A 14,551-nucleotide genomic window follows, 5' to 3' on the forward strand; every position below is an offset into this window, starting at 1 on the left:
CCTAAGAGGCTCTCAGTGATCCAGTTCGGACGGCTAGGATGCCCAGGGCTCCCTCCATCCATGGAGCTCCAGGAAGCCGCTCCGTAGTGGGCCTTGCTTGCTGTGTGGTTTCCCAGCCCTGTCATTTCTCTGGTCCTCATTAATTTTCTCATTAACCTCTCCTCTCTCCCTTCAAACTTCCTTTCCCTATATTCCTCCGAAAGGGCGAGCTGTGCTTGATGACTCACGCCCGTAATCCCATCTTCAGAGGCTGAGGCAGGAGGATTGCTAGTTTGAGGACAGCCTGGGAAACTTGGTGAGATACTGTCAGGAGCAGAGGAGGGACAGGAGGAGGAGAAGGAAGGTGTGTCAGTTACAGTTTGAGTCTAGACTATGCCTCACAGGCTCATATTTTGAGCCTTGCTTCCTGGTGGGTGTTACAGGAGATAGCCCCTGGCTGCTGTGAGTGGGTCACTAGGGGCCATCCTTGGAAAGCTACACCTTGGCCCTTGGTTCTGGCCTCGCTCTGTTTTCTGGTCTCTAGGATATGAACAGAGCTATTCTCCCGTGCCTCCCCACTACGATGGGCTGAGGCTGTTATCTTAAATAAAGCTTGGCTTCCTGAAGTTGTTTTCGTCCATTATTTTGTTAGGGCGATGTGGAAGGAACTAATACAGTGTGTGGTTTTCATTTACTGAAGTTCCTTCTGCCCAGAGATCTGCAGGGTTGGCCTTCCCTTCGGCCATTAAAGCCCTGAAGTTCATGTGAGGTTTGCTTTACAGAAACCATCTCCCTCCCTCTGTGAGGCTTTTTCACTCCTAGGCAAATCCAGGTCCAGTCAACCACGCAGTCGATATATTAACCGTCATGCAGTCGGTATCTGCTCAGATATCCGACAGGGAGAGGTGTCACCTGCACAGTGGGATTCTGCAAATGGCAGCTGATAAAGACCACAGGCACTCACAGGACACCACTGCAATCACAGCTCTCCAGAGATGTCTTCTAACAGATGCCAGCGAGTCCGGGAGGTAGGGAGTGCATACTTGCCAAAGGCGCGACACACACACACACACACACACACACACACACACCAGAACAACTGAAGCCTCATGTTGGCAAAGAAGCCACAGGTGTGTGAGTGTGAGCAGGTTGCCAAAGCAGCGCAGGAAATGTCATCCGAGTTGCCTGGGGGCACATGTGCTGCAATAAGAAAACTTGGCCAAGTTGTTTTTTTACAGGTGACCCACGGCTCGGGACGACTTTTCAATGACCCCAGTTCTCACCCCCTCCCCATTCGTGGCATCCCAGTTGGCCCAGCTCATGGGCACACCACCCTCCCGCACTGCTCTGGATCACAAACCCTCTGGTTTTTTTCTGCGTGGACTCTGAGCTTGTATTTGGGGTGGCTTTTGGAAGGGTTGGCCAGTGAAATCACGGTCTATGCTCATTGGGATTCCTATCATCTTAGAGAGGGAAACTGAGGTTTGGCGGTTTTCCCCCATCATGGGTAGGGCTGTAAGAGGACCCATGAAAAACCCTTAAGAGCAGAGAACAACCAGGGGACCCTCAGGAAGGGGATCTGCTAAGTACCACCAAGCCCTACAAATGAACATGCATTTGTGTGATGCTAAGGAGACACTAAACTTGGTTTTTAAGTTTTTAGATATTTGCTTGCATTCAATTATGCACTTCCTAAGAATTTTTCTAACTCGGTGAGGCTAAATGTAGGTGGGAAAGGTGAGCAGAAATTGGCGGAGGGGACAAAGAGAAAATAAGCACACAGAAAACTAGGCCGAGAACAAGGGAATGATTAGGAGGCTGGAAGGCTCTTGGATGTCTGTGGGCTACTGCACTGAGGGGCTCAGAGGGGCAGCTCCATGCTGCGGAAGCTTAGCACCTTCTCTCCTTAAACTTTCAAACCTTTTCACTGTACTTATTTATTTATTTATTTACATGGAGAGGGCACATGTGACACTTGCGCTCTCTCTCCCTCTCTCTCTCTCTCTCTCTCTCTCTCTCTCTCTCTCTCTCTCTCTGTGTGTGTGTGTGTGTGTGTGTGTGTGTGTGTGTGTGCATGCGTGTGTGTATGTGTGCATGTGTGTGTGTGTGTGTACATGCGTGTGTGTGTGTGTGTGTGTGTGTGTGTGTGTGTTTATGTGTGGAAGTTGAGGTCAACCTCTGTTGTCTTCCTTGGTCACTCTCCACCTTATTCATTTATAGACAGGTTTCTGTACTGACCCTGGAGGCGAGTGTTTCAGATAGGCAGGCTGGCTGTTATACTCCGGATAGTGTTTCTCCACCCTTCCATCACCCCAGAGCTGGGTTAGAAGCCCATGCCACCGCCCCCGTCTTTAACATAGACACTGAAATCCTAACTCATGCCTGTATGGCAGACACTATCCAGACTGAGGTGAGGCTTTCTAAAAGGCACAGCATGATGTACCCAGAGCCGCCAAGGCCTGTCCTGTCCATGTCCCCAGGCCTTCTGAGTATCCACAACCCTGGTGACTAGACAGAGCAGGAGACTCCATGGATAACACCCAAGAGACCAGTGTCCCAATTCAAGCTGAGAGCATGGTGTGCCTGATCCCCACGGGGAGTGCCCTGACCCCACACTGGCCCATCCTCATGCAACATGTTGTCTCTGAGCGGCACAGCTTGCTCAGCCCTGCCAAGGCTGGGAGTCGACACCTGAAGCTGGACAGGGCTTTATCCAGCTGAATAATGAATTCAGTGTGCATTCCTGTGCTCCTGTCTGTGTGCATGCACAACACACACACACACACACACACACACACACACACACACACACACACCACTACACACATGCTGGGCTGACAACTCAGAGGGGCGGGGCTGGCAGGGCTGCACGGCTCTGCTGAGCTGAAGGAGCAGCTCGCTTCGGTTGCCTTGGTCTCTGTGGGCAGCATCAGGAGGAGGCGCAGCAGCCTGAGAGGAGGGAGTTGTGTGAGCCACGCTCCAGCAGCTAGCTCCTTCTGCTGCTCTGCCAGGCACTGCCCAGGCTCTCCCCACCAGTATGGCCCTGATCGTCCACCTCAAGACTGTCTCGGAACTGCGAGGCAAAGGTGACCGGATCGCCAAAGTGACTTTCCGAGGTAAGGAAACCCCTGTCTCGGGGGGAGGGGGGGGACCCCAGTTCCGCAAGCTGGCCCAGCCCATATTTTGTGAGTTGATAGGGACGGGAGAGGCCTGGGAGGAGGGATGGCAAAGTTGTAGCAGGCACAGTGGTTTGACCAGCCTTGTAGTTTCCTGTGATCCCCTGAGCCAGCACGTCAGTGTCCTGACAGAGCGCAGATTCTTGGTTCAATGAAGCAGAAGTGAGGGGTCCATCCCTGTGGTCACACAGATCCAGCACTAAGGGCCCCAGCTCGGTACAGCCTTCCTCGGACCCCTTTTCTCTTTCCCCACTGCAGACTGGTTTCTGTCTGCTGAACAGGAATCGATGCCTGAAAAGACCAGAGTGGCTGGCAGAAACCATGGCAGCCAGTGGCACTCTGCCCTCCAGCGTAACAAGGATCGTGTTGGCTTTTCTTAGCCCTACTGTGTTCCTAGGCAGGGACACTACTCCAACCTCTCCTCCGTGGATGACTCCTAGCTTTTCCTGCAGCTCATGTACTAGGACCTACTATGTATCTAATCTAGGGGCTAGAAATATGAAGATGAGCGAGTGGCAGGCCCTGGGCTAAAGAGCTATCTCTGGCGAGGCAGGGGAAGCAGTTAGCAGACAGGCAGGACAAGTGTGGGATGCAGAGAGGTAGGGGACATGAGGACCCTAACCAAGGCTGGGAGCTAGCAGTCAGGGAAAGCTCCCAGGAGGAGGCGGTGCTCACTTGCTGGCTGAGGGAGCAAGCAAGGAGAATGGTGACGTGAGGTGTAAAAGGAACAGTGTGCTCCCAAGGCTGGGAGCAGAGCTGGCGGAGAGAGAGAGACTGAGGCTACGTGAACCAGAGCTCAGAGAGTGCAGAAGCTTGGCCCCAAAGAGCTGAGGAGCCAAAGCTGGGCTTTGTCCAGGGTACCTGGCAGGCCCCAAGGAGTCAAGCAGAGAAAGACGGGGTTAGACTTATCTCTGTTTGTGCCCACTGTCCTCTGCAAAACACAGCTCAACCTGCCTAGCCACAGTAAAACCCTCTGGTCCAGGGGTGTCTCCACAGCTGTTGACCAAGGCGTCACAGGGATGCACGCTGTCCCTACAGGTCTGCCAGGAGGGAGATCTGAGACGTGGTGAGTCACTGGACATTCCAGTAGGAGCCTCCAGGCACTTGTATCACCCACACGGGGCCCTGGGCTCTTCACCTGCAGCCTGCTGCTCACAGAGCAGGTGGACGGTCTAACTATGTCTCCTAGCAGGAGGAAGGCAGGTAGAAAGGACCAGAGAGTGGGCTGGGCCACCTACTGCTTTGCAGGCCACCCCAGCAGCTGCTTTCCCTGCAGTACCCTAGCTCTCCATGTGCCACCTGCCGGCTTATACTGGCTTATACTGGCTTTAGAAAAACAAGAGCATCCTTAGGCACCACACAAAGCACAGAGCTTGGCTTCTTAGCCCTAGGTTGCTTCGTGGCTTCAGCTGTGACAGGACAGACCAGACAGACAGATCTGTGAGCAGGGCCAGTGTCCTTCATAGAAAGGGGAGCCAGGGTCCAGAGAGATTTTCAGGGAATTAGTAGAGGGGTAGGGACAGTGGTCTGATTGTCAGGTCTACATCCTGGCCACTCAGTACTGTAATCTCTTTATCTCCTCCAGGGCCCACAAGGAGTGGACACCCTGCCCATCAGAGACTCATATTTTTCTTTCTTTCTTTGCATTGGGGTTCAGGGGAGGGTATGTTTTGGGGAGTTGAACCTGGGCCTCCCACATGCCAGATAAGCCCCCTGCTGCTGAACCGCATGTGTGCCCCCTTCTTTTTCTATCCCTGAACCATAGCCCAGGCAGGCCTTGAGCATACGCTCTTCCTGCCTCAGCCTCCTGTCCACCTCTTCCTTTGCTCTGCAAGGCCGAACACCCAGGAATTAGGCTGTGTGTAGCCCAGGCCCTCCTCACCGCCAGAGGAAGAGCTCCCAGAGCAAGAGGCCAGGGGGCGGGCAGCAGGAATGTGGAAAGTACAGTCAGATTACCAGAAAGGACACTCACCAGGGGTACAGCAGCTGGCAACTACAGGCACCCCCCAAACCCCATCCAACACTGCTGTTTCTAGGGAACTGACCAGCAGCACATTCTCTCTTGACGTCCACAACCAATGTCCATGCCATACTGTACTGAAGGGAGATGAGAAAATGGAGCGGTTAAAGGGTTTAGTGGTCTCCTGGCTCCCCAAACTTCTCAATAAAGCAGGTGGCAGATGGGGTGAGGGGCTGACGTGGGACCTAAGGGTGAAGGAGAAAAAAAGTCCTGCCCTGAAGAGTTGCAGGGAAACAAGGAGGCATGGACTCTACCCTGCATTGCCCAGCAGTAAATGGGATAGAGCTATGCACACACACACACACACACACACACACACACACACACACACACACACACCGTTCACTCTGGGGCCTCCACCTGCAGGCATTTCAGGGACAGATCACGGGGTGGATGCTTGCTGATTTCTGGTTTTTCTGTTCTTACTTCAACTCAAGTATGCTCCAGAGCCAAGGAACACAGAGTAGGAGCTGTCTGTCTGTCTGTCTGTCTGTCTACCTTTCTGCCTTGTGCTCAGTCCCTGTGATTCCCTTGCTACCAGGATCCCAGTGGTAGGCTGCTGTATCTATACTCCGCGCCCCTAGACTTCTTGCCAAAACACAAAGTTGAGAATTTTCCAGACTTTGATGTGTTCACCTGGACTGCTGCTTGCCAGTGTGGAGGTTCTCTATGGAAGGCTTCCCATGAGAGTTCATCTCTACACCCCACCCCACACCCCAATGTCTAGTCCCCAGATATCAAGGGTTTCCTGCCTGAGTCTGCTTACTTCTCTGTCATAGAAAGATCCCTTGCTTCGCCTTACAAATGTCCATCTTGTGCACACGTCAAGGCCCTGCTATTGTGCCACCTCCTCCAGGAAGTTCTCCCCTTCCCTACCACACCCTGTGCACCCCCCTGTAGCTCTCCCATAGTTCTGCTGTGGGCACAGGTCACACTCTGTGAGCCATCCTACCTCCTGATGCCCCTCAAGGCAGAGAACAGATCTCAGGTGAACTGCTAAACGCCCTCCATAAGCAACACCTGCTTTCAGTCAGGATCTCTTGTAGCCCAGGCTAGCCTTGAACTCACTGTGTAGGTGAGGATGACAGGATCACAAACATGCAACACCACATACCACGCTTTCCACTGTTTCATGGCTTTAAACTTTTACACGGTGACCCTGCCACTCCTTGGCTCGGCTCAATTGTGAATGTCACCAGAACTTTATGCTACAGGGAGCACCAACATGAAAAGAGGACTCGGGAGCCCAGAGCGCTGGCTCACATCGGCCTCTAGCTCAGAGAACCTTCAGGGTCCCGGAGAAAGGCTGACCTCATCCTTTAGCAAATATTGGGAGTAACCATGTCATTTAGAGCCCCAGAAATCAGGGAGGGCTTCCTGTAAGGGGAGGCAAGACTGGCTGGGAAAACAGCTCCCAGCTGCCTGGCTCTTGAATGGCGGCTCTGCATAAGTAGATATGGGGGAGGGGAGGAATGGCTCCAGGTGAGGGAGCAGAAGCCAGCCCAGTGGCTGGAGGTAGGGGAATGGAGGTGGTGACTGTACCCTGGGGACAAGATTTACCCCAGTTTGCCTGAGTGTCTCTGTCTGTCTCTGTCTCTGTCTCTGTCTCTCTCTGAATAGGACTTCTTTCTGTAATTTTTTTTGCTGCCCTAGTAAGGGAGGCTGACTTTCCAAGGCTGCCATCCTCAATATTTCCCTGGCTGCCTAGCCCATCCTGGCACTTTTGCTCTTGGAGATTGGGGCAGGTGTTCTTTCTGAAGCCAGCAGACAGAGGGGCTCTCCAGGGACGGCAGTTGCATCCCACGGCAGGTATGGGAACAGCTCTGTGTTCTTAGCGTGGACACAATTAATGCAGCTCCAGCAATCCCCCCACTCCTCCAATGCACCCCAGAGTGCTGAGAGGTCCTTTTCCTCCTCCCCCTCTTCCTCCTCCTCCCTCTCTTCCTCCTCTTCCTCCCCCCTTCCTCCTCCCCCTCCTTCCCCCCCCCCGAGTAAGCTCAAACAGACACAGACCTGGCAGGGAGCAGATACTGCACCCAGAACATTCCCTAGGCCTTCCTGCTTTGATAGGAGAAGGTGTTTTCATGCTATGAAAATGACTGTAAAATCGTCCTCTGCTACAAAGACGGTGACGCTGCTGGGACTGTAGGAAGACAGAGCGCGGAGGCTTGCTTATCATGTCCATCTTCACTGGCAACGAAAAAAGCCACCTTTCTCCTACCGACACCCACTCCTCAGTCAGAGAAAAGTTATAATAAAAAGCTTCAAATACATAGCAGAAGAAGGAGAATAATCCCATCTGGTTTCAACTTCCTCAGCTCATGGCCAATCTTGTTCATGATCCCACTTCTAGTCCCCTCAAGCCAATTATGCTGGGGAAAAAACATGTATTATTTTTTTTTAAACCCATATATTTTACCGTTCCTTAAAAATGAACAGTTCCTTAGTACCGCCAAGTACTCAGTCCACGTCAATTTCCTTTGTCTCCTCCATGTTGTAAATTGTTTTCCAGCTCACTAACAGCTTCACTCTAATGTGTCTTAAGAATCAAGTAGTTAATCATCCAGTCACGCATCCTGTCATTCATTTGCAAATGGTATTTGAGAACCATCCATGTGCCAAGTGCTGCTCTAGACCCTTGGGAGGACAGCAGGGAGGCCCTGGAGGGGAAGGGCAGACCCCACCCGCCCACCCACTCACCCACCCCCCACCTCCCCGCACCATCACTGTGAATGTGCAGAAGGCTATAGGAAGGGAGGCCCAGGTGCCAGAGCACAGCACGGCCAGGGAAGTGCACTGGAACCAGGAGGCAGGACAGGGCCAGGGGGGAGCATCAAACAGGCAACAGGGGATTCAAAGTGGGTGGGGTCTGGGAGGGACATCAGTGAGAAGGCGGATGGGTATGCTGCTAGGGAGCTGCCCCTGAGTGCGGGTCAGAGAACAGGGACAAGCCTACAGAATAGACTAGTTTGGGGCTGGGGAGATGGCTGAATGGTTAAAGTGCTTGCCACACAATTGTGAGGAGAGTTTGGAGCTTCAGAACCTGTGTACATACAAGGTGGGCACAGTGGCTTGCCTGCAATTCCGCCCTGGGACAGCAGAGACAGGGTTCCCCAGAGCAAGCTAGACAGGAGGCGGGGGGGGGGGGGGGGGGGGGGTTGCCACGTAGGTGAGCTCTGGGCTTTACTGAAAGATTGTCTCAGTGAATAAAGTGAGCAAGTGATACAGGATGAATCCTGACAGCCTTGGGTCTAAAGTATGTATGAGGTGGAGTTGGGGCACGGGAAGCTAAGACCTGGTTCAGGAAAGAACATTCCATTTGGTTCCAGACTGCAGAGAGAAAGCCAGGGGTAGGGGGTGGGGGTGGGGGGTGGGCGTGGGAGCAGGGTGCAGTTAGGGCTGTGGGATAGAGTGAAAGAGTGGCCTGGCATTCAGAGGAGGGGCAGCTCAGAGACAGGGTGATTGAGAGGGTAGGACAAGAGGCCTCTGGATAGAGGGCAGGTGTGGCTTGTGGGCCCAGGGACTTGGACTTTGAGAAGCAAGGGTCAACAGGCTCAAATAGGACTAAGATCGTCCCTGCCCTTGCCTCTTGCATGACCCTGCCAGACCCTGCCAGAATTCCGCTGCGGATTCCCGGGTGAGGATGGGAAAATAACAGGAGGTAAAAATGATACTTAAGACAGCTTTTCTGCTTTGGGTGGTTCTCCTCTGGTCTCCTGACTAAATGCTGGCCAAAGTTCTGGCACCATCAGCATGTGTGTGGGCACCCCCAGGTCCAGAGGGAGCCTTGGCCACTTCCAGCAGCAGCTGGTCAGTCCTCAAGAGCAATCGCTGCGCAGCCTGAGGGCAGGTGAGGATCCCACCTGAAGAGACTTCGATGCCTTCCTGACTCTTTTAGTGTGTTCAGGGTGTCCCTAAAATCCACTCTTCACTTCAAGAAGGTTTACCACTCCCTACCACATAGAGAAAGACAGATTCCCTGGATTCCCTCTGTCTTAGTCAGGGTGTCTATTGCTGAGATGAAACACCATGATCAAAACACAAGTTGGGGAGGAAAGGGTTTATTTGGCTTACACTTCCACACTGATGTTCATCACCAAAGGAAGTCAGGACAGGCACTCCAGCAGGGCATGTACCTGGAGGCAGGAGCTGATGCAGAGGCCATGGAGGGGGGCTGTTTCCTGGCTTGCTTCCCCTGGCTTGCTTTCTTATAGAACCCAGGACCACCAGCTCAGGGGTGGCACCACCCACAGTGGGCTGGGCCCTCTCCCATTGGTCACTAATTAAGAAAAGGTCTTATAGCCAGATCTTCTAGAGGCGTTTTCTCATTAGAGGTTCCCTCACCACTACCCAGATAATTAGTGTGTGTCAAGTCGACGCAGACCAGCTGGCACACCCTCTAAAGATGGTCCGTTCTCGGGCAGCTCAGCCCTGGTTGAATGTTTAGTCACTCATCTCAGGGAGCCAGCAGCCATCACTATAGCAGGTTGGCACACCAATCCAATCACCCAGGGAAAGATAGTTCTAGAAGGGTCTCCTTCAGCAGGGTATCCTGTGAGACTCTCAACCCGCTAACTGCTTCCATTTGAATTATTATTATTATTTTAAATTCTTGTATGTGTATGGGTGTTTTGCTTTTGTGTAACTCTGTGCACCATCTGTGTACCTGCCACCTGCTGAGGCCCGAAGAGGGTTTCAGATCCAGCAGAGCTGGAGGTATATAGCACAGATGGTTGTGAGCCACCATGTGGGTGTTGGAAATCGAACCCAGCTCTTCTGGAAACACAGCTGGTGATCTTAACCACTGAGCCATCTCTCCAGCCCCTGATTCTTCTTCTTTTAATGTAAAAGTTAAGGATAAAAATCAGCATTGTGCGTATAACAAGATTTTTACTCCGACTGAGAATGTAAAAGCAGTAATTTTCCCAACATGTCTCATTATATTCCCGGCACCTAGCACAGAGTGAGTTCTCTGCAACGCTTGTGGATTGCTAGGGTCACAACCCTCCTCCACCTGTCCCTGTTTTGGGAGAACCTCATTCCCAGCATCTGCTGGCCCTGTCCCGGGATCCAAGGCAACACTTCCTCCTTCTCTGCCTCCAAGATCCTGTCTGAAAAGTGGGAACCAGTGATGTCAGCACCCGGGAGACGGTTTGAGCTGTGTCAGGGAAACAGGGCTCAATAAGTTCAAATATGGCTTACGATCGTTGTGTTATGCCGCCTCTCAGATGGACCCTGCCCAAGGCTGGCTTTCTGGGTGTTAGCAGGGTGAGGAAGGGGACATGGTGGTCAAATGATATTTGAGTAAGAGTAACAGGAAGTGAAGAGCAGTGACAGAGGGGCCTTTGCTTAGCTGAGCACCAGAGGCTCAGGGACACTGCAGTGTCCCGAGCCGGGCTCTGCGAGCAGCTGCCTTTCAGAGAGGGCACGCGTTAAGGAGCTTGAGGAGGATGCTTTTTGGAGGCCAACTTATTTTGAGTTGGATTTCTTTGTCCTTCCGTACCATCATCTGTCAATAAGAAAGTGAAGAGCCCTCGCTATGAGCAAATGATGGGTTGCTTCCAAAGAAAATTACCAACAAGCAGACAAGAAAATCATTAGGGAGATGGAAGATCTGACACATGCCTGCACCAATGCCACCCTAACGGGGCTTTCTGGGATTTATGCCTCCAAACCAAAGAATGCACATTTGTCTTAAATACCTATGGTATCGTCATTGCGACAGGCAATGTGCTGCGGGATTCGGGTGTCACTGTGTTTCCAAAGGCTGACATTCGGGCCTGCAAGATGGCTCAGCAAGCCTGGCAACCTGAGTTCAATCCACAGAACGGACACAGAGGTAGAAGGAGAACGCCAGCTCCATGATGCTGTCCTCTGACCTCCACGTGTGCGCCATGTGTAACCACAAACACATGTCAGACATATACACTAATGATTAAGAGAAGACTTGCAAAGACTGACGCCCTATACACTCACCGGGAGACCTAAGCTTTTGAACACGGGATATTGTCATCTCCAAACACAGGATATTGACATCTCTAAATGTGCTGAGCTGCATTCACAGCTACTGTGGAACTACAGGTGACACACAGGCCTTAGGTTGGACACACCAACAAAAAGTATGTTCTCTGGCCATATGGAGGCTCATTATGAGATCAATAGCATTTTGATAGCTTTCGAAGCCTGAAATATTTGAGAATTACATAATAGCCTTCTTTTTAACCTCTGGCCAAAGAACAGCACAAATGGGAAATTGCAAACTGTTGGTGGCTGGGCTATAGCTCAGTGCCGGAGCCCCTGCCTGGCTTGCACACAGCTCCCTCTGGGTTTCACCCTTGCCTCGTCCCCACAAGCTCAAAGGCAGGAAGAGGAGCTGGAAGAGCGGCTCCATGGGTAAAGTGTGCACCACACAAGTGTGAGGACTGTGGTTCAGATCCCCAGCATGCCCATAAAAGCCAAGCAGCCACAGAGGCCACCTGTAATCTTAGCACTGGGAGGGGAGGAGGGTTAGGGATTGGGGCGGGGGGGAGAGCAGGGGACAAGGAAGCCCCAGGGAAACTGTCTAGCTGAATGGGGTGGGCAAGCTCAGGTTCAGGAACAGAGCCTGGATCCTTAAACCAAGTGGAGAGCCTCTGGCCTACACACACACACACACACACACACACACACACACACACACACACATATTTACACACACAGACATGCATATACACATACAGACACACACACACATGCATACACAGACACACACACAGATGTACACACACAGACACATGCATGCACACATACAGACACACACATAGATGTGCATACACAACTACAGACACATACACAGATGTGCACACACAGACACATGCATGCACACATACAGACACACACACACTCACATACACACATACACACATACACTCTCTCCCACACAGATGCACATGTACATTGCATACTCACGTGTGTGTGTGTGTGTGTGTGTGTGTGTGTGTGTGTGTGTGTGTGTGTCCATTGGCTCTCAAATGCACAGATAAAAGAAAATAACAAAATATCAGCCAACAGGATAGAGGGCATCATGACAAATTGGTTTTACTCTAGGAAAGCAAAGGTCTCTTTAAAATTTTATAAAATCAAAGCATTTCACAACTTAAGCAGAATAAATGAGAAAAGCATAAGGTTCTACCCATGGTTTCCCAAAAATTATCAGACAAAATTCAACATTCACTCACGGTAGGAGCCCTCAGCAAAGTAGGAATGGAGACACGTCTTCAGTCAGGTTAAGGACTACCCCAGAAACTATCCAGCCAACATCACGCTTACTCCACAAACCCTGAGCATCACGGGCACGGGCAAAGCTGACTTCCATTACCACGCTGTTCATTGTAAGTGGCATTCTAGCCAGTGCAATAAGACAAGAAAAAAACAAAACTCACACAGGTCGGAAAGGAAGAAGTGAAATTTCCTTTTTCACAGAAAACCTTTTACTGGCGTGTGTGGAAAATCCCAAGGAACCTACATGAAAACTATTACAATGAGTGGAGTTTAGCAACATTTTAGGGCATAGGATTGACATGTACAAATGTTTCTGTAGAAACAGCCAGCTGATATGACATTAAAAAATAATTACACTTATAATTGCATAAAATACAAAATATTCAGAAAGAAGTTTTGTCAAAGGCCTTGACATGAAAAATAAAACAAAACACTCAGAGAAATGAAAGAGCAGAGAAAATATTATTAGTCAGTGCGAGAAAAGTTCGTAATAGTAAAGGTGCCAGCAGTCCAGAAACTGCTCTCCCTATAGGGTAAGCCCAGTCCCAACGGAAGCTATGACAGGCTGTTTTGTACACACCTGGAAACTATTTTTTAAATGTGTGGGCATGTGGATGATGTGGAATGGCCCAAACAACCTTGAAAACAGATATCTGAGAGTCTCACTATTTGGTTAAAAGCAAAGTCACAAGAACCAAGTCAAGGTGGCACTAGCCCAAGAATAGATAACAGACGGTTGGGTGGACTACAGTTTCCAGATGTGGATCTCGTGGGAACACAGGCGATCGGTTTGAAGTCAGGGGAGTGAGTATTTCAAAGAGCTGGATACCTACACGGGGAAATAAACTTCAGGCCCCTATGTCATTCCACAAATGCGCTACATCAATCCATTGAAGGTAGATGACTAACCCTAAACATAAAAAGGGGCTGGAGAGTCGGGTGTGGTGAGTTTGAGGCCAGATGGATTTACATAGCGAGTTCTGCAACAGCCAAGGCTCCATGGAGAGGCCTTGTTTAAAAAAAAAAAGTGGGCCAGAGGGACTGGAGAGATGGCTCGGAATGTAAGAGCGTTTGCACATGAGAACCAGGGTGCAGATCCCCGCACTGTATAATAAGGTTAGGCGTGGCCTCGCAAGCTTATAAAGCCAGGACAGAGAGGAGCAGAGACAGGAAGGCTGTTGGAGCCTGCTGGCTGTCCCTCTAGTGAAAAACAAGCCAGCAAAAACCCGTGAAGTCTAGGTTCATCGAGAGACCCTGCGTTGAAGGAATAACATAGGAGGTGACAGAGGCGGGCACACTGTGGCCTTCTCTGGCCTCTGCACCTGCACACAGGCGTGCAACATGTACACATGCATGTGCACATAGCACACACATACATAAAAAAGTTAAAATAAAGCTTAAAATTAAACAACAGAACACTGTAAGCTTCTAGAAGAAAATTTAAAATGCATTTGTTATATTCTTGGATTGCACAAAAAAAAATTCTTAAAAAAAAAAAAAACAAAAAACAAAACCCACACATTGTAAAATACAAACCTCCCAAAACAAATAAACTGGATTTTCTGAGGATTAAAAATTTTGCCAGGTGTCATGTCGCATGCCTTTAATCCCAGCACTCAGGAGGCAGAGGCAGGTGGATCGCTGTGAGTTCAAGGCCAGCATGGTCTACAAAGCGAGTCTAGGACAGCCAAGGCTACACAGAAAGACCATATCACAAAAACAAAACAAAACAAAAACAAAAACAAAAACAAAAAACTGAAAGTTTCTATTCATTACAAGATACATGTAGGAAAATGAGAAGACAAGGCACATACAGTATCACAGTATGTACAGTAGTGCAAATCAATAACAAAAAACCCAAATGGACAAACTAAAGTGCACCAAAGACTTAAGCAGACGTCTCCTAGACTAAGACCCAAAAACCAAAAAGTGTGAGAAGCATCATTAAGGCTATGAACGTCAAAGTTACAGGAGACACTTTCCCGCAGGCACTACAGTAACTAGAAAAGTAAGTCTCGCACTCACTAAATATTTATGGAATGTGAACTAGCTGGGTTTTTCTCACATTGCTGATGGGTTGTGAAATAGAGCCATCGCTTTAGAAAACTCCTTGGCA

At 50.4% G+C, this 14,551-nt stretch overlaps 1 protein-coding gene across 2 annotated transcripts in view; it reads left to right on the plus strand.

Moving 5' to 3' along the window:
- Positions 1–2,854: 2,854 nt before the first annotated feature.
- The window catches only part of OTOF (otoferlin), a 98,828-nt gene continuing 87,131 nt past the window's right edge, over positions 2,855–14,551 (plus strand). The window contains exon 1 of one of the 2 annotated variants that reach the window (XM_084791721.1): positions 2,855–3,095. In XM_084791721.1, coding sequence (XP_084647847.1) covers positions 3,017–3,095 — 79 coding nt within the window. In that variant the 5' untranslated portion in view covers positions 2,855–3,016. The remainder of the gene's footprint in view (positions 3,096–14,551) is intronic. The other variant, XM_084791720.1, reaches the window with a different exon arrangement.

The sequence above is a fragment of the Acomys minous genome, assembly GCF_964271855.1.
Source record: "Acomys minous genome assembly, chromosome: 8".
Classification (NCBI taxonomy): Eukaryota; Metazoa; Chordata; class Mammalia; order Rodentia; family Muridae; genus Acomys; species Acomys minous.